The 26,583-nt window shown below is 48.0% G+C and overlaps 1 protein-coding gene across 2 annotated transcripts in view; it reads right to left on the bottom strand.

Annotated features, from left to right (window-relative positions):
• Nucleotides 1-14,229, bottom strand: part of GRHL3 (grainyhead-like transcription factor 3) — a 42,020-nt gene extending 27,791 nt beyond the window's left edge. Inside the window, exons 1-2 of one of the 2 annotated variants that reach the window (XM_014948638.1) lie at nt 14,103-14,229; nt 3,248-3,434 (exon numbers count right to left, since the gene is read on the bottom strand). In XM_014948638.1, the coding sequence (XP_014804124.1) occupies nt 3,248-3,434; nt 14,103-14,119 (204 nt within the window). In that variant the 5' untranslated portion in view covers nt 14,120-14,229. Of the gene's footprint in view, nt 1-357; nt 550-3,247; nt 3,435-14,102 lie in introns of those variants that run through there. The other variant, XM_014948639.1, reaches the window with a different exon arrangement.
• Between the last annotated feature and the right edge of the window lie 12,354 nt (nt 14,230-26,583).

Below are 26,583 nucleotides of genomic sequence, written 5' to 3'. Positions count from 1 at the left end.
GTCAGGCACCTAGTTATTCCAGCCCCTTGTCTCCCAAAGTCTTCCTGTTTCTTGTATGAAAGCTTTTGGGTAAAAAACCCCATCAGATTTAGACTGAAGACACCCAAGTTCAGTTTTCCACCCTGTTCTGGTGTCTCTCTAGAGTAAAATGGTGCTTTGTGCCTCAGTCTAGCGCCTTTGCACTGGGGATAATCATGGCAATCCACGCCTGGAGGTGTTATGAGGGTCATAGCACAAAAAACAGGGAGAGCTCAGGACGTGGGTACCCTCCTAAGGTGGCTGAGCACAGATTTTACCTTCATGCTGCTCCCCTGGGACAAACTCTCCCCGAGAGCCCCAGCCCCACTGGGAACGTACCATGTAGTAGTCATAGAGCAGGCTGAGGGCAGCCACGCTGTCATCGTCCCCGTTCACCCTCATCATAGCTTTGGTTGCTGCGGTCAAGGGGTTCTCCAGGTAGGTTTTCCAGGCTTCATCTTCATTGGTATATGGGAATTTCTGGAAGTTCATGGTGTCATTCTTCATCAGACGCACAGACCTAAAACTGAGCCAGACAGAGGAACCGGAATGAAGGATACTCATTTTCCACTGCAATTTCCATGCCACCCAGCTGAAAACACAAAGGGCTTCCCAAAGGCACTGCTGGAATGGAGAAGAGATGCTTTCCCAGTCCTTAACTCCCAGAATCTTTGGGATTACCAACTCCTCTGCCCGTAGCTATGTACAAAATTAGGCCAGAGTCTCTCTGGTGGGGCCCTGCAGGGAGACAGAGGTATCTCTGCTTCCCTCCTCCTGCCCCAGGGATGCAAAACACCACGGCATCGTCTGCACCCACTCCTTCCTCAGCAAGAGCACGCTCCCAACCAGCCTGACCACGCACCATCAAGGTGGGATGTTGGTCAGAAACTCCAATACAACATGATCAGGAGACTGCAACATTTTTCCTTGAATTTAGAGCTCAAGGCCAGTGCAGCCCACAAGTGTAAGGGATCACTCACCGTCCACTTGACCTACCCAGATGAAACCAAACCCCACCATTTTTCTTTGGTTTAGTTCCAATAGAACTTAGGTAGGTTTTTTTTTTCAATCATTTGTATATGATTTTACTTTGAGGGAAGCAGACGGGTAGATCACAACACCCTTCCACTAAAGAATTCCTGGCCGAGGTGAGGCTGCTGGGACTACATGAGCCGAGAGGCAACATACCGAAATAACGCCCTGCCTGTCCTCTCTTCTGGCACTTTCTCCAGGCCTCTCCATCTTATGTTAATAAACTGTCAGACACTTAATTACCCAAACATTGGTCATCTTTCCTTTTCCTCCAGCAAATCCTACCGGCAGCCTCCCCGCTTCCCCCGGCTGCTCCGTGCTCCGGGTTCATCCCGCTCAGAGGAGAGGGTGAATCGGGGGCCAGACTCCTGCCGCTCCGGGTTCATCCCGCTCAGAGGAGAGGGAGAATTGGGGGCTGGACTCATACCACGTCCCTCAGACACGCGTGTACGGTGTCACCACAACGGCTCTGGCTACTCATCATAAAAAGCAAGCTTTTTTTTGTGGACAAAAATAACTTTTTTTCATCAAAATGGAAATGTCAGGAAGGGCAGACTGGGTTTTAGTAGCAGTTGTTGTTCATAATAAAAAAAATACATAAGAAGATTTTTTTCATCAAAATGGAAATGTCAGGAAGAGCAGACTGGGTTTTAGTAGCAGAAGTTGTTCATAATAAAAAAAAATACAAGAAGGAGGATTTCTTTAAGTCTCCAAAGTTGCCAAGAGCAGAACATTTTGAGTTGCTGATAATTTTATGGAAAGGCAAAGAAAATCTACGGTGAGGCTGCTGGGACTACATGAGCCGAGAGGCAACATACCGAAATAACGCCCTGCCTGTCCTCTCTTCTGGCACTTTCTCCAGGCCTCTCCATCTTATGTTAATAAACTGTCAGACACTTAATTACCCAAACATTGGTCATCTTTCCTTTTCCTCCAGCAAATCCTACCGGCAGCCTCCCCGCTTCCCCCGGCTGCTCCGTGCTCCGGGTTCATCCCGCTCAGAGGAGAGGGAGAATTGGGGGCTGGACTCATACCACGTCCCTCAGACACGCGTGTACGGTGTCACCACAACGGCTCTGGCTACTCATCATAAAAAGCAAGCTTTTTTTTGTGGACAAAAATCACTTTTTTTCATCAAAATGGAAATGTCAGGAAGAGCAGACTGGGTTTTAGTAGCAGAAGTTGTTCATAATAAAAAAAAATACAAGAAGGAGGATTTCTTTAAGTCTCCAAAGTTGCCAAGAGCAGAACATTTTCAGTTGGTGATATTTTTACGGAAAGACAAAGAAAATCTATGGGAATTTAGGTAATGAATGCTACATTTAAATGGCATTTTTATAAGGAATATGCTATTTCCATTAAGCTACTTTGCATATGTTTATAATAAGTCCTGGGCTAGACTTTCAAGTGAATCATTCGGAGAGCAACAATTCCTCTTGAAAGCAATCTGGCACCTCTGAAACTCCCAGTTATTGCCAACCACGATGGATACTGCCGGCTCGTTCTGTCTGAGCTGCCCACACTGGCAGGGTGAAACACCAGGCACCTAAAGGATGCTCCTCTGCTGGAAACAGGAAGAATGTGGAAATAGACCTCTGAAGGGGTAAAAGATGCTGGTCCATCCTCCCTGGCAGCTCAACTAAGATGGCTTCACTCCTCCATGTGCACTGATCTCTCTCGCTGCCACGTCTCCAGCAGGGAATACACACCTAAACCCCACATGGACAGCTTTGGGATGCTCCTGGATCAAACTCCAGAGCTCTCCTTGGCCAAGCAGGTCCTAGAATGGTACAGTCTCTCCCAGAGCATCACCAGGGGCTGCCTCTGCTGTCCTTGTCACCTTTTTATTAAAGAACAGGTTGCTTCCACACAGAGTCCCTCCACATCTAGTCCGCACAGCGGAGAAGCTGGTACCAGCTCTGCCAGTGGCCTGAGGCACCCAATTCCCACCGGTTTCTTGGCTCACGTGGTGGCAGGCCTAGAGTAAAATGGTGCTTTGTGCCTCAGTCTAGCGCCTTTGCACTGGGGATAATCATGGCAATCCACGCCTGGAGGTGTTATGAGGGTCATAGCACAAAAAACAGGGAGAGCTCAGGACGTGGGTACCCTCCTAAGGTGGCTGAGCACAGATTTTACCTTCATGCTGCTCCCCTGGGACAAACTCTCCCCGAGAGCCCCAGCCCCACTGGGAACGTACCATGTAGTAGTCATAGAGCAGGCTGAGGGCAGCCACGCTGTCATCGTCCCCGTTCACCCTCATCATAGCTTTGGTTGCTGCGGTCAAGGGGTTCTCCAGGTAGGTTTTCCAGGCTTCATCTTCATTGGTATATGGGAATTTCTGGAAGTTCATGGTGTCATTCTTCATCAGACGCACAGACCTAAAACTGAGCCAGACAGAGGAACCGGAATGAAGGATACTCATTTTCCACTGCAATTTCCATGCCACCCAGCTGAAAACACAAAGGGCTTCCCAAAGGCACTGCTGGAATGGAGAAGAGATGCTTTCCCAGTCCTTAACTCCCAGAATCTTTGGGATTACCAACTCCTCTGCCCGTAGCTATGTACAAAATTAGGCCAGAGTCTCTCTGGTGGGGCCCTGCAGGGAGACAGAGGTATCTCTGCTTCCCTCCTCCTGCCCCAGGGATGCAAAACACCACGGCATCGTCTGCACCCACTCCTTCCTCAGCAAGAGCACGCTCCCAACCAGCCTGACCACGCACCATCAAGGTGGGATGTTGGTCAGAAACTCCAATACAACATGATCAGGAGACTGCAACATTTTTCCTTGAATTTAGAGCTCAAGGCCAGTGCAGCCCACAAGTGTAAGGGATCACTCACCGTCCACTTGACCTACCCAGATGAAACCAAACCCCACCATTTTTCTTTGGTTTAGTTCCAATAGAACTTAGGTAGGTTTTTTTTTTCAATCATTTGTATATGATTTTACTTTGAGGGAAGCAGACGGGTAGATCACAACACCCTTCCACTAAAGAATTCCTGGCCGAGGTGAGGCTGCTGGGACTACATGAGCCGAGAGGCAACATACCGAAATAACGCCCTGCCTGTCCTCTCTTCTGGCACTTTCTCCAGGCCTCTCCATCTTATGTTAATAAACTGTCAGACACTTAATTACCCAAACATTGGTCATCTTTCCTTTTCCTCCAGCAAATCCTACCGGCAGCCTCCCCGCTTCCCCCGGCTGCTCCGTGCTCCGGGTTCATCCCGCTCAGAGGAGAGGGAGAATTGGGGGCTGGACTCATACCACGTCCCTCAGACACGCGTGTACGGTGTCACCACAACGGCTCTGGCTACTCATCATAAAAAGCAAGCTTTTTTTTGTGGACAAAAATCACTTTTTTTCATCAAAATGGAAATGTCAGGAAGAGCAGACTGGGTTTTAGTAGCAGAAGTTGTTCATAATAAAAAAAAATACAAGAAGGAGGATTTCTTTAAGTCTCCAAAGTTGCCAAGAGCAGAACATTTTCAGTTGGTGATATTTTTACGGAAAGACAAAGAAAATCTATGGGAATTTAGGTAATGAATGCTACATTTAAATGGCATTTTTATAAGGAATATGCTATTTCCATTAAGCTACTTTGCATATGTTTATAATAAGTCCTGGGCTAGACTTTCAAGTGAATCATTCGGAGAGCAACAATTCCTCTTGAAAGCAATCTGGCACCTCTGAAACTCCCAGTTATTGCCAACCACAATGGATACTGCTAGCTTGTTCTGTGTGAGCTGCCCACATGACAGGGTGAAACACCAAAGGATGCTCCTCTGCTGGAAACAGGATGGATGTGGAAGTGGACCTCTGAAGGGGTAAAAGATGCTGGTCCATCCTCCCTGGCAGCTCAACTAAGATGGCTTCACTCCTCCATGTGCACTGATCTCTCTCGCTGCCACGTCTCCAGCAGGGAATACACACCTAAACCCCACATGGACAGCTTTGGGATGCTCCTGGATCAAACTCCAGAGCTCTCCTTGGCCAAGCAGGTCCTAGAATGGTACAGTCTCTCCCAGAGCATCACCAGGGGCTGCCTCTGCTGTCCTTGTCACCTTTTTATTAAAGAACAGGTTGCTTCCACACAGAGTCCCTCCACATCTAGTCCGCACAGCGGAGAAGCTGGTACCAGCTCTGCCAGTGGCCTGAGGCACCCAATTCCCACCGGTTTCTTTGCTCACGTTGTGGCAGGCACCAGAGCTCAGGTTGGTAACAGGGAGCAGCTCCTTCCACGTTACGGTTCTGGCCACCACCAGCTTCCATCAGGTGCTGGTGTTAAGAGAGATGCTGAGCTGGCTCCTCTTCTCCCTCGCACGTCGGGGATGATGCACTACCACCAGTTTCACCCCGCGCATGAAACTTCAACCAGGTGTTTTGCCAGTTTCGTTGTCTTTAGCGTTTCTCACGCAGCCCTCCCTCCCTCCCTCCCCTTCAGTGCCGCTGCTGTCTCCGAGGAGAGCAATCGGCATGACTCAGATTTCACCGCTCTCGACTCGGCGATGGGCTGTTCGGTCCTGTCCGGGCAGGAATCCTCACCCGCTCTCAATCCCATCTTCTCAAGGAAGAATAGGCAGCAACAGGGCTCGCTCTCAAGGGTGAGACTCAGCTCCTATCACTTGTAATCACCATAGATAAACACACCGCGGTAAGATGTAGCAACAAAGCACTCAGGAGCTTAAAAAAGCACAGATATTGCAGGGAAAAAATGCTTTGGAGCTGTCTTCTCCCTCATTCAAGCCTTCAACTGAAGCCTCCCTTGTTGTATGACTCTTCTGCCTCCCCACCTTGTCACTTGTCGCACAACCACTGAATGCATGAACAATGTTTTAGCATTTTATCACCTGGTCTGCAATCTGTAGGCAGTGGGAAGTTGAGAAGGGGGGTGCTTCAAGTCTCAACCACCTGCAGCTGTGTCCAGTTTATGAAGAATACAAGTTTGCATCGGTCCCAGTGAGCTTGCATTGATTCAGCCAAGCTGACGACTTGGACAAGAGTGACGTGATGGGGATTGCACGTTTATTCCATCTTGTTTCTTCTCCAGAGTTCATCTGATCCCTAATAGTCACTGAAATGTATCTGAATGGAGCCAGGTGAATCGCCTCGAATGAAACTCTGCAGGTGAGATGGACACAGACTTCATCCCAGCTGGCTTTTCTGGAGAGGTCTGCTCTGACCCCCATCCAGAAGATCAACAAGCCTAAGCAGTATCTGAAGTAAGAGGGTGATTTGAGGAGATAAGCAGGTATCATGACACGTTTATAGGCACCTTTTTGCCATCAGATGCATTTCAGTTCACGCAGCTACAGCGTACCCTCATGCCAGTTTCCTCCTACAACCAACGTCCAACTCAGCAGAGGTGCAGGAGAGAGATGTCCAAATCCAGATCCAAACACACATGAACTTTACTTCCATCGCTCCCCGCGGTGCTCCCTCCGTGGGGCTCTGCCGTGTTTGCCCACCACAAACCCTCTGCTCTCTGTTTGGCCAAACAAACTCTCCTTTTTTTGCCAGCAGTCGCCTCGGCACGGCGGCTCAGACAAAGGGAGGACGATGGGTGAGTGAAACACAAACACGTGGGACCAGCGGCCGCCCTTCTTGTGTGCACAGACTCACCCCGCCGGAGCCTGGGGGTCATGTGCAAAGCAGCCCATCGTCTGGGGAAGGGAGCAGTCTGTTTGTTTCCAAACAGTTTAGAATTTGACACAAGGTGATACCAGCCCCCTTTTTTCCCCCAGCTCCATCCCACCCCATCTCTGTTTCCCCCTATTTATCTGCCAAGTCTACCATAACAGTGGCCTCCTGATTACGAATAAACACTCAGGGCTATGCTGAAACAGGAGAATATGCCCAAAGGGTCTAGGTGGGGAGATCAGCCAAGCAGGAAAGAAAGCCTTGTATTCCTTTTGCCTTTTGTTGGGTTTCAGTGGGTGGTTTTGCCAGCCTTTAAGCTTTGTGTTGCTTGTCTTTGTTCTCTCCCCTATAACTGATTAGGCCTCCAATCTAAATATTAGCCATGCCAGATGCTAATGGCTACAGAGAAACATCACATTGTCAAAGGAACAGAGAATCCATGGCAACCAGCAGCAGGAACTCAAAGCCACAGAATAAAGACCCTGGTCTGCAGGACTTCAGAGATACCCCAGGCAGTTCTCACCAGGGCTTTCATTAGCTCTGGCTTTGTGTATCGCACTCATCTCCCTATTGAAACAGCCCTGATGTTCCCCAAGAGCCTCTTATCGGTACTATGGGGAAAAATCAACACTACATTCAAGAGTCATAGAATTGTCTAGGTTGGAAGGGACCTTTAAGATCATCTAGTCTAACCAAGAGAGCACCGATGAAGAGCAGCATTTGCCATGACTACGTTCTGGGGCAGAGATTTTAGCCCATAAACCAGGCTCTCTTGCCAAGGAAGAACAGCATCCCACAAAGTGGCCTTGTTGCTAAATCCAAACATCCCAGCTGAATTCTGATTTTATCCTATCTTTGCAAGTTCAATAAACAAGCACATCTGAAGACAACGTGACCATAGAGCCACCAGTGAGCACAGTCACAGGCCCATTCACACACTTGGGCAAAAATCCAGACAGAGACAGAACCAGGAAAAAAAAATAAAAACAAAACAAAACACAAAAAGAAACATGACAAACACACAGACTAATGATGGAAGCATTGCCTAGATGCCAAGGACAATACGGTGTCGATCCATAGGTGTCAAAGGCTCAGGAGGCCACTAATCTCATGGACCCTGACCTCCACTGCCTACAGGACTGTACTATTTTCTCTGGATAGTATTTTCTCAGGTGTCTCCCTGTTCCTGGAAACAGGAGGCCTGTGTGGCACACGAACAGGACAGGACAACCCCATCGCACTCATCCAGACCTCCAGCAGAGATGCACCCAGCAGGGCATCCACCTGCATTTAATGAGCACGGAGCAGAGGTGTGTAGTGGCTGGGATGGAAAGAAAAGGGACCACCATGAGCATCTTGGAGAAGTGGCCCTTGTTTCAAAGGGCGCTGAGAGTCCTCAGCATGGACACAGGGCAGAGGAAGGTGGGATCTCCCTGCGTCTGGCTCCGGCCATACAGCAGGGAAGGTGTGGTGCATCCTCCGTCCGTGTGGGATGGAGGAGGCTGGAGAGTGGGACGATGCTGGGGGAGACAGAACCCTGCCAAGCTCTTTAACCAAACCCCCCACCCCAGCTCTGCTTCCGAGCTGAAACCCCTCAGGATGGTTTGCAGGCTGAAGCCAAAGTGTGGTGGAGCCAGACAACCTTCCAGGGACAGGCTTAATACGCCAGTAACTCACCAGTCTCTTGGCCCTCTGGGGTCACTTACAGCTCCTGTAGGACCCACAAAGCCAAGATCTGAGCTCAGAATTCCTCCATTTTTACACCAGCCTAAGTCCTTGCTTTTAAAGCTCTTTATTATCACAGGAGGAGAAACTGAGGCACTGGGATTGACATTAAAATGACTTCTCCGAGGCTGCTCAGTCAAGATGAGAGAACAGAACCAGACCTGAACCTCTGCCATACACCCTTGCCAGCACTGGATGGGTTCCTGCCTTTCTAGCCTGAAGGGCTCCATGAGAGGATTCAGCATTGAGTGATGTTTGGGGGACACCAGCTGGTATTGTGTTTTACCTGATAACATCATCCTTGAGGTATCCACCCACACAATCGCATTTCACAAATGATCTGTGCTTTAGTGCCTTCCCTGCCTCACAAAACAAATTACAGCAGAGAATTAGTTCGCAGTTCAGGGATTACGGCCCATTTTTTTCCCAAAGCAGTTTATGGTGTCGGGTGCTGCAGATTTGGGGTGTCCTGAGTCTCAGGGGGATCTGCCTCCAGAGGGAGGACACCAAAACCAGCCCCTGAGCATCTGCTACCACCGGGCACTCCTGAAGGGCTGGTCTAAACTTCACTCTCCTTCTGATTTTCATTGTGGACAGATAAGGACACCTTACATATACATGTATTCATGAATACAAACCTTCATCTCCACCAACACATAACACAGACACACAGACACTGCATTGAAGCTCCCAGTCCTTCAAACACCATAAAAAAAGATTACACACGATGAAAAGAGCTTCATAATTCCAAGAGTTTAGGTGCTTTCAGTTACTTTTGTTTGCAGTGCTTATGGATTTCCCCTTCAGCTTCCATATCCAAAACCCTGGCTACTTGCTATTTTATTTTTTAATTCTCTTATATTCACTGATTCCAAGAGCTGTGGCCTTTAAATAATAATATTAAAAATTCACAGTTTTATAAGACTTGGATTAAAAAACCCCAGTAGTAGCACTAAAGGGATATGCAATCTTTTGCAACAAAGTGTGTTTCTTTTTTACTGCTCTTCAGGTAATCTGATTTTAATCTAGTAATCAATTATTATGGGTCATTTGTGCTGTAGCAGGGCCCAGAGGTGCTGACTGAGAACAGAGCCCAGTTTTACTCCAGTTTGTGTACTCCCCTCGTGACCTCCTGTCAGAGGATTCTGCAGTAACATCTAAATGATGTTACATGTTTCTGTGTGAACGTCCGCACTCGTTTAAAAAAGCAGCGAGAGCAGAGATTAATATTAACCTCAGAGAGTATTTGTCACTTCAGATTTAAGCGTTGGGTCTCAGGCTTCCTACGTGAGAGGAGGCTTCCTCCAAGAGCCTAGAGGACAGTTCCATCCTCCCATTTTAGGCTGGGATGGGCTGATCTCTCCCCATCACCTGCAAATTCAGCCAGTGAACAAACCTGGCACCTGGCTTTAAACCATCTGAAGGTGGATGAGTCCTCCAGTAAATTGCCCAAGAGGATACACGAAGCGTGTGTCAGGGCAGGACACTCCACACAAGCCTCACGCCACGTGGCTTGTTCTCCTGCCCCACCAGGACTGTCCCTGCCCCATGTCCACCAGCGGCGGTACCTTCAGCTGCACGGAGGACTATGTGCAGACCTGGTGAGACACAGCCAGGGTTGGCCTCTCCTCTTCTGTTTTTCTCTTTTTTTTCCCCCATCCTGGAGGGAACTTTTCAGGCTGTCCAGATCTATAATGCGCTTGGCTGACGTACTCTCTATGCACACCCTAATTTGTTTAATGTATTCTGATTCAGAGTGTCCAGTACACACTGTCCTCCATGGCCAGGCAAGCCTTTTACTTTGCTATTCAATAAAAAAAAAATAGCATAATGTGTTTAAAACAATGTTTTTGCCAAACAAATACGACTCATCCCACTTTAGGTATAAGCCTATTAAACAACACACTTCTGGAGAGCAACATGACAGCTCAGACAGCAAAGAGAGAATGGTGAAAAGAGACAAAAACCTGAGAGAGGAGGTGGCTGGCACCTGGGAACCAAGCACTTTGGTAAATGATGCCTGGTCTTTTCCTCTGAACGCTTGTGGTTATGAACACTTTGGGGACAAGGACCCATTTTTGGATCAGAGCTACGCTCCCCAGCCAGAACAACACAACAGCTCAAGGAATAACAAGAAGCCAGGACACTTTTTTATCTTCCAAGCCTTTGTAACCTTGTCTGTTTGCAATGGAGCCCCAGCCAGAACAGAAGCCTCTGCTATGTAACCAGTTCCACTGATTCACCTATTTTTCAGCTGCTGCCTTTATCATCCCAGAGGATGAATCCTGGTTCCTGCACCGACCAGCTCTCCCCACCAGTCACCGAGCGCTTGCAGGTGCAATGCAAGAGCAAGTGCATTTTGGGATGAACACTTCACAATGATCAACAATTCAAACAGCAGGCTGAACAAAGCAGGAGCAGATCCCCATCAGCGTTAACTGTCTTTATTCCACACATTTCTCTTGGTAACACCAGATGTACCGATCGCCTGAAAATGTGACCCAAAGCCTCAAAGCGGAGATACTATGTAAATGTTGATTTATCTCTGCTTTGAGTCTGGAGTTTATTCAGAGGGCTTTTACCCCTTTGTTGCGAATTGCATAGCAGTTATTTGATTGTTGTTTCTTTAATTTACAAATCTCCCTTTCTCTTTACATAACTTTAAGAAAAAATAAAGCCCACGTCTCCCTTGAAAGCGTACCTCGCTCCAGCCCGGTTATCCCTTGTGTGCTTTACTGCCAGGATTTTATAAAAGGGCTTTAACTTTTCATTCACCAGGAGCATAACTCAAGTTTTAATAACACACCTTATGCATGACAAAAATTTGCTTCTGGCGATCATGGTTTCGACCACAAAACCACAACTGGGAGTAACTCCTGGTTAACTCTTTCAAGCCCACGCATCGCCGAGTTAGACATAAGTTCAATTTAGAAGACTATGGAAATTATCAGTTAGAATATTTTATAATAGGCAAAACATCTCAATTCTCTCATGCCACGCTAGCCTTTTCCCAGTCCTTTCTGTGAAATTAGAGAGGCAAAGGGAGAGATGAGATTACCCTCCCTGTCATTTTGGGTGATGGCATCAGTCCAGGGGGGATATCGCAGCTCCCGTAAGACCAGCAACATCTGGGCACATGTCACAGCTCCCATCGGTCCTCTCTGTGCTCAGCCCATGGTGGGGGCTGTTGGAGACACACAGACACTGCTGCCCTTATCAGATCCTCTAAGTACTGCTCCTAAGAGCCCTTTCCTTCCACTGATGTCTACAAAGCTACACCCTGGGTGATTAACCAGAGGTTAACAGCTACTGCAGCAGCCCCATTGCTCAGACGTTGGGCTTTAGCAGCTCTTCACAAGGGTCCTCCTCCCCCGGTGACACCTTTTTCCCTCGCACTAAACCCAAAAGCTGAACATCTCAGCTATGCCTTTGGTACCACCAAGTTCCCAGCTCCCTTATCTCCTATCACTGCTCCCTGTCAGCCCCTGGGCAGCTTTCGGGTGAGGTGCTCCAGGCCCATTGTGCTCCCAAAAGGTTTCAGGAGGAGCCGGGCAGTGCCTGTCCCTGCCCCTTTGACAAGGCATCACTGGGATGGAGTTTCTACACTCCCAAGAGAATTTTTTTCCCCTCCCAGCTGTGGGTTAATGAACTAAAGTGAAATTTTCAGAAATCTCCAAGTGTATCCTCAGGTTGAATCTAATGGAAAAGGTTGCACAGAGCCTTCTGTGACCAAAGAGAGCCCCACACCGGGATCTGTCCCAGGGACCCAGAGCAAAGAGCAGCCTCTGCATTTTATCTGCCTGGGGAGTTGGGGTCTGAATCACAAAAGGGAAGCAGCTCCCATCAATTCCCCCTTCCCCATGTGAAAGGCACAGGGGTTAACAGTCCGTTAGTAAGAGAAGAGTCAAGCAACCGTGTAATTCATCAGGTAACATAATGCCCCAGTCCGTAATTAGCAATACATCAATCTAATTCTGCACGGCACCGTGTACACACACACAAACACTCCGTAGCATTCTCAGAGTAAACCACATGGCCTGACTCTTAAGTTTTAAAAGCATCAAGTATAAATTACCCAAAGAGTTCAGAAAGGGAAAATTTAAGGCACTGATCCTTAATCGATCCAAGCACAAAGATCCCAATATTTACATAAAATAATAATTAGTGCTACACCTTTTCAGGGTTACTAATTATTAAGAGATTAGCTGTCACAACACCTCTGTCAGGCTTGTAAACACGTACAGGTACGTGTTTTTCTTTCAAAAGACACCTTCTGAAGCACCGTACCTCTGCACAGAAGCATATATGGACAGATCACAGAATCACAGGATGGTTTGGGTTGGAAGGGACCTTAAGGCTCAGCCAGTTCCAACCTCCCTGCCCTGGGCAGGGACACCTCCCACCACACCAGGTTGCTCCAAGCCCCATCCAACCTGACCTTGAACAATATTTCTTCAATATATTTCTTTATATATTTATATATTCTTTTCTTGAATATATTTCTTTATATTTTTTATTATACACATTGATTTCATATAGGGCTATATACCTAGATAGCTTTTTTAGGCTGGATTGACAGCAGCATTCACTACCATTATTCACTATTCCTCCAGCCTTTACTACACCAGGTCATACCAATATGACATTTGTTTGCTTTTATTCCAGAGGCGCGAGGCACGGCATAGCTGTGCAAATGCAGACCATCACCATCCAAAGTCCTCCAAAATATTTTGGAGGGCTCAAGATCAGAAACAAGAGTTAGACGGGACCAAGAAAACATTAAATGCTTTTTCTCATTTGAAAAAAAAAATTAAAAATCAATCATAATTGCTCAATAGAATTATAATGTGAATCTATTGACTCTAGAAAAATTAAGAGGAAAAAAGAAAAAAAATGAAAAAAGGGAAAAAAGAAAAAAAAAAGAAAAAAGAAAAAAGGGGAAAAAATAAAAAAAGGGGGGAAAAAGGAAAAAAAGGGGGGAAAAAGGAAAAAAAACATAATTTTTTTGGCTCTGGTGTCTTATTCCATCTGTTTAGGGCAGCCCTCAGCTAAAGATCTTCCATAAAAGGAAAAAAAGGGGGGGAAAAAGGAAAAAAAGGGGGGGAAAAAGGAAAAAAAGGGGGGGAAAAAGGAAAAAAAGGGGGGGAAAAAGGAAAAAACAAGCAAAAAAAAAAAAGGAACACCACAGAACTCCGACCCCTAAAAAACTAAAAACTCATCCCAAACTGGTAAATACTTTGGAAATTATTTTCGAAGGAAAAAACAAACAAACAAACAACAGACCACACATTCAGCGTAGCCCATGTTAGATTTTGTTGGATAGAGGCAGAAGAGACTTGTCTCTAGACAGAAACCCAATGTGTCAAATTTTAGTCTTGGGGGAAAAAAAAAAAAAAATCCTGATTTTAAACAGCTGTCAAATACTAACACCGAGAAGTGATTCCTCCCAAGAGCAGCAACAGGTTAGTGGGGAACAGAAAGTCTGAAAAATGCTCTCATCCCATTCTTTTACTTCCACTTGGAAACAGCTGGGCAGCCGGATTATCCCGAGGAGTCTAATTCATTCAGACCCAAAGCACTTAAACAAGCCTCAGAAGAAACACTCAAGCTTTTAGAGAGGAGTGGGTAAACAGAAAAAGAGAAGAAAAAAAAAAAAAAAAAAGAAGGGCAAAAAACCAAACTCTCTACTTACTCCAGTTCATTAGACATATTTCCCCACGTTTCCAAATCTTTGCAGCCGGCAAATTGCGATGACTTCTCTCTTCTTAGTACCTGCTAAAGACAGACATTGCCTGTGAAGTGTTTGATTTATGTTGAGGTTTGGGAGCAGGTATGTGGCTGGCAGGCGGGGGATTGGCTGCCGGCACAGGTGCCCTGGGACAGGTACACCCAGGCAGGTGCAGCCGTAACCCTCTGCCTGCCGGGACCCGGGAGGGAGGGACCCAGGGGAAACCCCTCGGGGGTAAAAAGGGGAGAGGAGAAAAAAAAAAGAAAAAAAAGAAAAAAAAAAAAAAGGTAGGATAAAGGAGTGGAATAATCAGTTATTCGAGAAGAAAAAAAAAAAAAAAAAAAAAAAAAAAAAAAAAAAAGGTAGGATAAAGGAGTGGAATAATCAGTTATTCATCTCTCTGATAATTAGTTTCAGTTTGGTGGACGTGTTCCATACGCCCCGGTGCCAAATAGCTGTCATTTTTTATAAAGCTGGGGGTTGATTTGTCCTTTGCTGTTTCTTTATATATAAATACACAGACAAAAAAAACAACATACAGATATATATAAAGGAATAAATTAGGAAAGAAGAAAAGCCTCTTAGTTTCCTCTCATTCCTGTAGGGTTACTGTACTGACAGGCTAACCCCCTTTTTTCCCTTTTTTCCCCTTCCCTTGCTGCTCACCGCAGAAAACCTCCGGAGGTGTTGGGGTTTTTCCTCCCTGTAAAACATAACTTTAAAACGCTTTAGACGCCGAGACACGCAGCGAATATACTGGCTCGGGGGATCTTTGGGTTAAAAGCTGGATGTGTAAGGGAAGCAGGTCTGGGGAATAACCTTTTTCCGTACCGTTTTCACGCACACTGTCCTGCCTTCCATGGCACAGGGGGAGCCCAGGGACACGCCGTTGGGGAGCCGGCCGTGGGGATCCCACCCAGGCACCAGCTCTGGAGCAACTCACCTGCAAACGGGGGAAAAAAAGATTGATGCAATAGAACAAAACTCATCAGGGATTCAAGCACTCCTGTTGGATGGTTTCTGTCATCCGTGTTGCAACCAGGAGGCAAAGGATGGGCTCAGCAGGTGACTCATGTTGACTGGATTTGGAAGGCAGAAGAGGATTTTTACGAGACAAGCCGGTACAAGCCTTAAAACAAAGGGAAAAAGAAAGGCTTCCACCGCTCGTTCTCACCCCCCATCACTGTCTCGCTCACGGGATCTGTCCCACCAGGTGCCCTGCACCAGCAGGTGAACACCAGAGAGCCCGTAAGTCTCCCTCCACATAACAGTAAATTCAGCTCTTCCCAGCTTGGTGACAAAATGGCCCTTACCAGCCCACTGGGGCAGGCACGAGGCATGTCTACACAGGCAGACGTGAAGACAGAGCGTGTTAATTTGGGTACAACACCCTTCGAGCACATCTCTGTGGCTTCTGGCTCAGAGCACGGCCAGCTCGGGGAGCGGGATGGGGAATGTCCGTGGTGTATCTACACTGGTGCTGGGCTGAGCTTCACCTGACCCAACCAGCAACCATCACCCTCCATCCCACTCTCCAACTCCTGCCTGCCAGGGTCTAGGGACCAGGCAAAGTCTGTTTTCTGGGAATGGAAACCAAAGGTCTGGAGCAATGCAAGCAAGGATCACTGGAGAGCACCAGCTGCCAAGACCTTGTAGAGCAGAGGACAGCAATACCCAAAGTCAGCTGAAGGAGGGCTGATGATGAGATTCAACGCCACGGCAGAGACCATGCAGTGGTGAGAGCACACAAAAAGAAGAGGAAGGAAGATGTATGTCCTATCCAGCCAAGGAAAGCACAAATCTGATGCAGTGGTGGCATTAGTTGATCGATATTCTGATTGTATCTCTAATTTAAGGAAGCCTTTCCCATTTCATGGTGACCACAGTTGCAGTCCTGGGCACTTGTCCTTTACCCAGATGCAGGCAGGGAGCGTTTCACTGACTCTGGGTAGTGCAAAGAGCAGCAACAACCCCTGAGGGGATTTCCAAGTTTCTTCTAACCTGTTAGTGAGACTTACCAGATTCCAGCAACAAAAGTGAAGATGGAGAAAACATCAGTTGAGCCAGACCACGCAGGGGAACGGCGGGGCACGGGGTTCTGACCTCTGCAGGAAAAAGCCTGTGTCAAAGAAAAGAGAGGGAGAAATGTGTCTGGCAAAGGTGAAAGGTGCCCCGTGGCCACCACGGCCAGGCCAAATCCACCTTTGGGTGGAAACATTCAGGTTTTCAGGCTTGGCCTTTTGGAGAAGAGCAGGGATGCAGCTGTCTGCTGCTCTGTGATAGGGGACAGGAGAAAAATTAAGCCACTGGACCCTTCTGCCTGCCCAGAGCTGAGCTCTGGAACCAGCACGCTGCTGACAAAGCCTTGTTCCTACCTTTGGGGGTTTAAGCCCACCCCTGCTGCACCTGCAGCTCTCACACCACAGCTCGGGTGGAACTGGGGGCAGTCAGGGCCAGTCTGGGCTCACCAGGGTCTGGGTCCTGCTTCAGTGTCTCTGGAGTCCACCCGAGAAGCCACAAAGTCCCTTTCAGAAGCTGGGAAGGACTGGCAAAAAGGACTAGAAACACAGATTTTCCTTTGAACAAATCCACTGGGACTCCAAAAGGCGCTCTCTTAGTTAGACTAATTCTGGTTTTAAGCATTAAGTTTCCTCTTAGCTTTGCTGCCGCTGATCCAGGACCTGAGGATCTTTTCCCTGCGAGGATCTCCCTGCAATGGCGGAGCCTGAGAGACTCTGCCAGGTAGGAAGACACGTGCTCGTTCTCGCATACAGCCTTATTTCTTATGCAATTAGCAGCACACCTACCCGCAGCACCGAGGCACTCTCCCAGCCTCCAGGAATTACGGCGCCTCGGTAAAAATCACTCACAGCAGAAACCAACCCTTTTGCCTCGGTGCTGTGAGGCCCGGACACACGTCTGTCATCTTTATGGAAAACCCAGCTTGAGTTTGCTCTCTCTGACACCTTTCCAAGGCCAGATAAAAATGGTACCGACTCCCCATCACCACTTTTCCCCACAGACAGGACCCTCACAGCCTCCCCCCAGTTAGGGGTTTGCACCATTGCCAGGGAAGGAGGACCAGGACCACCCCAGTCTAGGTGGGATGTGTCCTGCTGGGAAGCAGGGACAGCCTGGGCACTTCGTTGCCTCCCCAGCACCTGCCAGACAGGACCACCCTTGCCTCACCTCTTCCATTCTCTTGGGCACCTTGTCTTTTTTGTGATAATGTATGTTTTATGGCGCCTGAGAGGCCTCCAGGCCTGGACGCCTAGACAATTCCTTTGACTGTGATTTCAGTATTTTTAATTATTATTTTCTCTTTTTTTTTTTTTTTTTTGCATTTATACTCCACCCTCCAAGAGTATCTGGTGAGGGGGTGGGTTAGAAGAAAGAGACCAAGAGATACATTCTCTATGCACAAAACCCTCCCACTTCCCTTCCACTCCCCTGTTAAATATACCTTGGAACAAAAGCTCTTTATGATGCTCTAAAAATAAAGTACACAGCAGTCAAGACAAACTGCAAAGTTTAAAAGAGAGGGCCAAATTCTGCTCACAGCTACACCCTCTCTAAGGCAACAGGATTGCAACTTGTGTTTGGATTGTTAAACCCTCTTTAAACACCCAGGGGCAGACTGTGATTAGCTGCGTTTCGTTAGCAGCCAGAGATCAGCAGGTCCGTGATTGAGGACAACGTCACTCGTCGGGTCTCCAGCCCTGAGATGATGCTGCTGCCGTGTCTGGAGCTGGCTGGGTCTGCATCCAGAGGAGGTGTGAGGTGACCACGCCACCCTGATGGTCCTATTTCTCCCTCCGCCACCGATTTGCGGTGTGACCTCGGATGAACAAGTCATTTCACACTCCCTGTTCCCAGTCTGGCTTTCTTTTCTCTGTAACTTGTAAGAAACTTCAAAGCAAGGGCTTTTATCCCTTCAGGATACAGAGCTTTTCCCACTGACAGCTGTCAAACATCCTTTCCAGTTGTCCTGTGACGTGCCAGGAGTTTCAGCTGTCTTTGACCAAAGGTTATTAAAACACTTCAACAATTAATAGGCAGTAAGAGGAAGCAGCCTGAAGCAGGTTAAAGCGAGCTGTTCTCCAAAGGAAGATGTGGCTGCTTCAGGTGCTTTTCCAGCAAAAAAATACAGCTTGTGCCATAGAAGTTTGTAGAAACCTTTGATATCCAGACCAGACGCCTTCCCAGTGAGACTCCCTCTGCCTCCCAGAGCCTTTTCCTTGGGAAGGCAGAGCAAAAAGTTGAACTGGAACTTCCTTGGGCTGCAAGGCTTAGTCTGGCAGGACTGCCCTTTTGCTCTGTTTGTACAACACATAGCACAACAGAGGCTACAGAAGTCACTCTATAGCGCTATTGTCATAGTAATAATGAGGAAAAGGAAAAAAGAAATCGGCCTTCTGAAGCCAGTGAGAGAGACAAACCCCTCACTGACCCTTTCCTAGCAGTTGTTTTCCAGTTAGATGATCTAACGCCTCTATCTGCAGGTTATCTGGGAAGCCGGCTGGCTCTGCTGGATCCTGGTACCACTAAACAACACAATCCGATGCTGAAGTGTCTTTTTAATAGAGTCAGGCCAGTTTGTTATTATCTGTTGTAGCCCACGGGGCTATAGGAAAATTCCTGTTGTCTTTATCTAGTTCTACCAGTTTTTTACACAGTAACAAGTTTGGGTTGCAAACAACTGACCCAACTAACAGTCTGCAGGGCAGCCACCTTCAGTTTAAATAAACAAACATGACCCACCACCTCAGCCAGCTTCTCTTTGTGGAAAAAGCTTCACTTTTTCTTACCTACTAAAGGGTCTAAGTGCTTGGAAAAGGCCTTACTGGGCAGCTGTGAGGGCTGAAGTCCTCCAACCTGAGTTAGTTCTGGTGTTCTGGTGTTCTGGTATTAGCTGGAGCTAATTAGCTCTGGAGCTGATTGGAGCTAATACCTCTCAATCCAAACCCAGATAGAAGAAACCCACAGCAGGACCAGTTTAGTCTACAGAGGGAGGGAGCTGGTTGGAGACACAGCAAGGGTGTTCTTCAGCCAAATTTGCTGCCAAGGCTCAGGCTTCCTGTGATGTTCTCCAACAAAAATGTACAGGGAAGGAGTCAGGGGAAGGTTTCACAGAGGAAAACTGGGTCCTCTTTAAAAGGGATTGCAGACTGGTTCCAATTAAACTTTGTCTTCCAACCCCAGCACTCTAGAGTGAGCACATGCTACAGCCCTTCAGCCATAGCCATGGACTTCCATCAACTGTCTCACACATAAAACTCCAAACACAAGAGCACGTTTCCTCTTGCAAAAAACACAAGGAGCTGAATTCCCCCCAAGTGATCACCACAGCAGGAGCAGAAGGTGCTGTCAGTGACGCCAACAGAGCAAGGAAGGGCTGAGCCCACAGTTACCGCAGAGCTGAGATGCCTCGCTGAGAGAAACTTATTTTTAAACATGAAAACAGTTTTTAAAATGGACCAGATGCAAAACATCGGGTATTGCTCCCAACCATCTCCCCCACTGCTGCAGCCTGATCAAAGCTGCCTCCCTTCGGGAAGTTATCTGATGTCAGGCAGCGACGCTGTAGCGGAGAGGAGTTTGGTCTCCGGTACCTCAGTTGACTCCATTCGCCATTAATCAGCCCTTCATGAGCAGAGATATGGAAATGTCACTGGCAGAGGTGTCCCAGGCTGCTCAGAATAAATTACCCTTATCAGGCTGGATCCCAGCAGCAGAGATTGGGCTCAGAGTCAGGCTCTGGCTGAAGCACGAAGGGTGTTTGGATCTCGGTGTCTCCTCAGTTCAAGCAGTTGCAGAGATTTGAATCTAAACACTGCACAGACGTGGGATTTCATTCAGTAAAGCTTAAGTAGCAAATAAAAAGGGAAATATTATGAATGAATAGGAGTCCATCCTGGTGAACTATAATGAATCTGCCCAGGGAGCCTCGAAAGACACCTTTACGTGACAACTTAGTTTCTGTAGCTAATTAGAAAAACTCAGGCCAGAGATACTTATCTGTGTGCAACATCTGGAATTCATAATGTCTCTGGTTTGCCAGCTTTCATAGTTTCATCACAAATCTGCTGATACTTGCTGTTGTTATTAGTTTATTTAGTTGCCTTTTTAAAGCCTGACTTCCTGTAATCACACGATCATGTGAAAGTTTTCTTGACATAAAAGAAAAAAACAAGCTCTGTTCTTCATGATTGTTGCAAAACGCCTCAAAACCCTATCCCTATAGGCTCAGGAATGAAGAGACAGAAAGGAAAATACCTCCCTCACACACCCCACAAAGTTAAGCAATTTGAAAGCCAGTCCTGCATCTCCCAGGGACCTGGCTTGTGGTTTCTAAGCCAGCCCTGCGTTTGGCAGGACCGTGGCTCAGGACACATTAGTGCTGAGGCTGGTGAGTATTGGAATCATCAAAGCACGCTGCAAATTTTAATTATTTCTCACTTCTGTTCTACACCTGTCATTACTCATCTGAACCAGTCATGGGATACGGGTGCAGGGGATGTTTTGGGATGGCTAGGACTGGCGCACGGCAGCAGTCGTCCTGCCTTTCTCTGTCTCAGCACTTTGGCAGGAGCTGACTTTCCCACAATACCTTGAGGAGACAGCTGTTGGACCTGATTATTTATAGAGAAGAGGAAGAACTTGGCTCCACGATCTTGATTTGACTCTAAAATTGTCCCTGGAGTTGGGATTCTGTGCTTAGATCCCAGGCCTGGTTTGGAGACACCTTCTGCTCCTGGAGCATTCAAATGAAAAGGCAAACACAGAGGGAAGGGAGAAGAAGTGGGGCTGGGCAGGGGCTCGGGACATCAACTGTGGGAACTGAATCTCATTTCCAATGAGAAAACTGAAAACCCCTGCCAAGGGCCCTGCATGAGTCATGGAGCTATCGTCTCGTTGGGTGATGCTGTGCAGGAACTCCTGAACAGCCTCATGTGGGAGAAGCACCCCATACCTGGAGGTCCTGTTCTCCTCTCTTCACAGGCAGGGAGGGATTTCCCTTTGAAAACCTCCAGCCAACAGACCTGGTGTTGGCCCTGCTCCCCCGTCCCCCAAGGGCTCTGCCATGCTAACCTCCAGCCACCAAAAGAAGAAGGAGAGCACCCTGCACAAAATATGTGGAGCCCACAGCGTGTCAGATGTCAGATCAAAACTCAAGAAAAGCTGGCACTGCTGAAGCTTCCCATAAAAGTTCCGGTTCAGGGCCGGTGACAGAGAACACTCAAACTTTTGGACTTAATCTTCTGGTGGAAGCACACATCAAGCATTGCTGCAGGATGACATCTTCATCTGATAACATGAGGGAGCTGGTGGCTCTCTGTCTCCCCTTTGGTGCTGCACATCACTGCTGTGCCCAGCACTCCGCCAGCAGGAAGAGCTTTCTCAGGGGGACACGGGACCTTCTGAGTCACTCCAGCACCCCCTCAGCTGCACCCAACTGCTGGGTGAAGCTGTGATCTGGTGAGGATGCAGGTAACCACTGCCAGGTACCAGGTCTTCGCCTGCCAGAGCCCACACACCACAGCCCATCTCCTGCTGACAGAGACCAAAAAGCTGCCAGGAGCCCAGGCTGGGCTCTGATCTCTCCCCACAGCACACGAGCAGGCACATGGCAGCTCTAAAGGTGCCCTGAAACTCCACCGGCATCTTCTCTCCCAAACATCCTCCCCGTGGCTCTGAAGTCTAGAAGAGAGAGAAAGAAAAACAGATACCCATCTACCCCACCCTCTGATAGTGGGCAAAGCTCCCTTTGCTTCCTAGCTGGCACCTGTCTATCATATTTGATACCAAATAAAGGCCCACTTAATTCTGACTCACTCTATCTGCTCACATCGCTCACTTTTCCTGGCCAGGCTGTAATCCAACATCTACACTGAAAAATCTCGCCATCTTAAATGAAACCTAAATTCAAATCATATCAATGTGTTGCCATCTCAGATAACGAATCCAACCAAACCTTGTAAGGACTCATTAGATCCTTTCTAGATTGCCCAGCATCTGGGTCAAATGTATAAATCCATGAGTCTGCCTGCACAGAGAATACAGTGGAGAAATTTGGTTTTTGCCAGCCTCTGTAGGGGTAGAATTCCCTTCTCGGGGCAGGTTGTTGGTGGGGGATTAACAGAAAGTTCACTGCAAGGTACCAGTTGTCCCATGGAGTGGAAAAATGTCCGGTAGTTTTGCAACATTTGAAGAGATGCACCAAGAACATCTCGGGCAGCAGTTAGTGCATAAGGGCTGCTGACCCCTAGGGCCTTGGGGATTTTCCTTCCTCGTAGAAAATGCCTCCTGCAAGAAGCACATACCTGTTACAAAACAAACTGTGGCTTCAGCCGTGTTAAATAAATAAATCAATCTTCTTTTGCTTCGAGATCTGAGAATCAGCCTCCCTCCCAAGCTGACGCTTTCGTATTTTGCCCATAACTATTACACAGCACCCAAGTCTTGGGCAGAGACGGCTTGAGAAGGACAAACTGAATTCTCCTGCAAACCTCTGCCGCTGGGTCTGAGCAACAACGGTGCTCACCATCGATGTTGGGGGAGGATCTGTGGCCGGAGCTTGTCTCTACAGCACTGCAGTGGAAAAGCAGGAGACCAAAGGGCTGCTGGCTGCACATGAGTGTGCCTGAACTTCTCCTCTCCCAGCCTTTGCACCTCTTCCAGCTGGAGGCCTGTCGGGACAGTCCCACTCGGAGCACTTGGACACATGCCACCCCCGGGGCTCTCATGGGATTCGCAGCCACGACCGTACTGCGAGTAATTTTATGCCAGTCTTCAAAAAAATTTGCCTACCCTGAGTGTCTAGTCACCCACGCAAACCACTGGTGGAGATGTGACTTATAGCAATGCATTTTTACCCCAGTTTGAAACAAGATCAAACAAATTATACTGCACCAGCGTAAACCGTGTCTCTACTGGAGCCGGAACTGGTACTTGTGGCCAAAACCCAAGTACAGATGAGTCCTAAAAAGACACAAAAAGGAAGCTACAATTTAATCTGAACCTGAAGGATTTATAGGTTTGACAGTGAGATTATTATTTTTTTTTTCCCTGCAAGCTCCTACAGTAGCTTTAGGATTAATCACTGCCGGTGAAATCAGTGTCTGCTGCTCTGATTTTCAGCAGAGAATGAAATCATTTTAGGATGAACTAGAAAGACCCAACCTGGGGCAGTTCCAGGAGTAGCCAGATTCAGAGCTCAGTGGAGGGGGCAAAGCCAGAGACTGGGTTCAGCTGAGGATGCCAGATGATAAGAGAAAGCCTTGTTAAAAGAATTTAAATGTGTTTTATCCATTCTTGAATAAAAGGTCAGACAAACAAGACAGAAGGCTCCCAGCTGGTCTACCTGCCTCTGTATTTGGGTTCTCACACTTGAAGGCACTCAGCAGAGAGGCAGGGACAGGCTTACTCTTTGTCTCAGGTCTGCAGTGCCTTTCCCTTTCCAGCTGATGGGATTAATCACATCAAACTACTTCTTCACCTCAGCCACGCTTTGGAAGGAGCGGGAGGACCACAGAGAAGGAAGATAACACAACCCAAGAAGTTCTCCTCGCACCCAGGTACTTCATCCCATACATGAGAGGATGTTTGGGGAGCCCAGCCAGCTGGCTGGAGCCAGCGTTGAACCTTGGGTGTAGACAAGTGCCAAACGGGGCAGTGCTGGGCCATTGGGAGCCTTCCCAGGGCAGATTCTGGATTGTGGCTTGTTCTTTTCTTCCACGCAAGGAAAAACTGCCCTTAGCAGAGCCTTGGGGTGCAGGCTGGCATTGCATGGCAGCGAGCAGGCGAGGGTATTTGGAGACTCTTCCCCCTTGACCCGAGCATGACATTTGGCTGACATTTCAACAGAGCCCATCCCTGCAGTATCAGATCCTCTCTCCCTGTGATCTCCCGTGTCCTAAAGACCCCAGGCAGCTCCCCTGGCTAACAGGAACCCAGATCGAATTCTGGCCATTCGCTGCCTGGGGTCAAGCTGTAAAATGAACAATCCAAAATTGCCCCGAAAGGCAGATGTACTAATTAGAGAAACCCTGGGTGGCAGTTCTGAGCACGATGCTTTTAATAACTGCAGGGATGTTGAGAAGAGAATAAATTACATGATGAAAGTCTACCGGGCTGCAGAACCCAGATATGTAATAAGCAAGACTGGCACCAAGACTGAAATTTTGCCCCCTGGGCTTGGCATTTTGTCTGATTGCCTTTCCAGATGGGAAGGTATCCGGAGCTTCCGGTCCTGCCGACTACTTGGCAGAAAAGTATTTCTCAACAACAACCTGGGGAATCAGCCCGGGAAGGCTGGAATTAGAGAGCCAGCACTCGCTGCCACTCAGGGAAGTATGGCCAGGTTTTCACCAGGAAAGAGTAACCAAGGTTTCTCTCCTGCCTTTTGGACTTAAAGTTCACATAAACCGTATGGGAACTTTAAATGTGCTTAATATTCTAAAAAGCTCCCTGGTTAAAGCCTTTGGTTCTTCTCTCCATGCACAGATGAAAAGGTTCTGGCAGCCCCAGGGGTCGGGATCGCTCCTTGTCTGTCTGTGGCCTCTCATCCCATCAAGTGCTCCACACTCTAATGGTTTATCTTCCCAGCGCTCTCCTGAAGCTGGGAAAACCTCTCCTCTCCTTACACTGTGAGATAAGCCTTTACCTTGCAACACAGCACTGTGCAGAGGCACCCATGAAAATGGAGACACAAATTGACAGAATCACAGAATCTTCTAGGTTGGAAGGAACCTTAAAGATCATCCTGTCCAACCGTCAACCTAATTTTGACAAAAATAAACACCCACACAACAAACAAAAGTCAACACCATCACTAAACCATATCTCCCAGCACTACATCAACCCGTTTTTGTTCGCACCTGCAGAGTCCAGCCCTCTGGGTTTGCCAGCCTGAAGCCACACAGTGGGTCACATGAAGCAGGCTCTCCTGTTTCCAACATAAGCCCGTTCTCCCAGCCACAGGGACTCTTGCAGGACCAGCACACACAACATGCCCAGCTCTGGGTCTCACAAAGAATCCCTGCAGAGCCAGGGCCCCACACGATCAATGGGATGGCAGTGGGGGATAAGTGGGACACCCACCTTTTTCTTTTGCTTACAGCCATGCTGCAAGGCTCCTTGAGTCACTTCCCTCCCTCCAGCTCAGTGTGTTACACCCTCCCACGCTTCCTTCCATCACTCTGTGACCTCTTTGTGCCCTACATCAGGGCTGTCTGTGCCCACCTTCCAGTTGTGCCACCCCACAACAGCCTGGTCCACGCTCCTCCCTTGGCTGGGATCTGCACTCACCCATTGCCTCACACCAGGAGCACCCATGGCCTCTACTGACCCCAGGCTCTTCTCCCATAACCCCACCTTTGAGGCTTGACCAATAGCTCTAATAAATCTTGCAAATGAGGATTCCCAATTCCAGGAGGTCTGTAGCCCCCTGAGAGTTTGCTTAGTCCCATAGCTCATCACAGCTTTCCCCCAGGGTGGACCTTGCTTGAAAACAACCTCCCACACACATATAGACCCCACTTCAGACATCTTGACCAGCAGAAAATATTGCTGACGAGGAGCAGGACAGGCTGGGAATGTTTGCCCATCCCTAGCCCATAGCTGCCCGGGAAAGGAGGGCACCAGTGTCTGTATCACACCTATAAGAGCTTCCACTCACTCACAGGCTGCTACATGTCCCAGACACAGTTATTTTCAGTGGCAATTAAAGACTAGCTCTCGTTTCAAGGGCTGGACAACGAAATTGCAGGAAGAGCTGCCCTGACCCAGCAACCATTATGTCAATGAATGTGCTGGACTGAGAGATGCTGACGCTCATCTTGACTCCAATTCACTTTTAATTCTCCTGGCCTGAAACCCTGCAGGAATAAAATGGGGAGCTTGTAGCCATTGCATAGGGATTTGGGAGCAGCACCTGTTTTAGGAATAATCAGCCCAGCAGGAGGAAAGTTTCTCTCAGCTGGTCTCCCAGTATTTACATTTTTGCCCCTGTCTCAGAGTGATAATAGTGCACTTTGTCACTCTTGCACAAAACCTCACTGGGCTCTGGACTGGTTTGCCCTGACTCCTGCACGGCTCTATTATGATTTTTCAAAAGACCTCCCATAAGGGTTAAATGACCTCACATTAGTGCTAATTTGGGGCTAACTTTCCTATTCAGCACATAACAAAGCAATTGCTGTTTACCCAAGTCCCATAAAGTGACAGGGACCACACACAACTAACTGCTCTCAGCCTGGACACAAAAAAAACCCTCCACCCCAGCTCTTTCATAAGAATTGCCATTTTCTGAGAGAGTGAGGGAGGAAAACCAGGAGAGGCTGATGGAAAATCTTCACCCAGCCTGTGTCCAAAGAACTACGGGCTGAATTAAGCACCCAACAGCCAACCTGAAGCAGCTCCATGTCCATCCTCAAGGAGACTC

This window comes from Calidris pugnax, unplaced genomic scaffold (genome assembly GCF_001431845.1).
Source record: "Calidris pugnax isolate Ruff unplaced genomic scaffold, ASM143184v1 scaffold162, whole genome shotgun sequence".
Taxonomy (NCBI): Eukaryota; Metazoa; Chordata; class Aves; order Charadriiformes; family Scolopacidae; genus Calidris; species Calidris pugnax.
The sequence above is the reverse complement of the archived record's forward strand: the minus strand, read 5'-3'. Positions and strand labels throughout refer to the sequence as shown.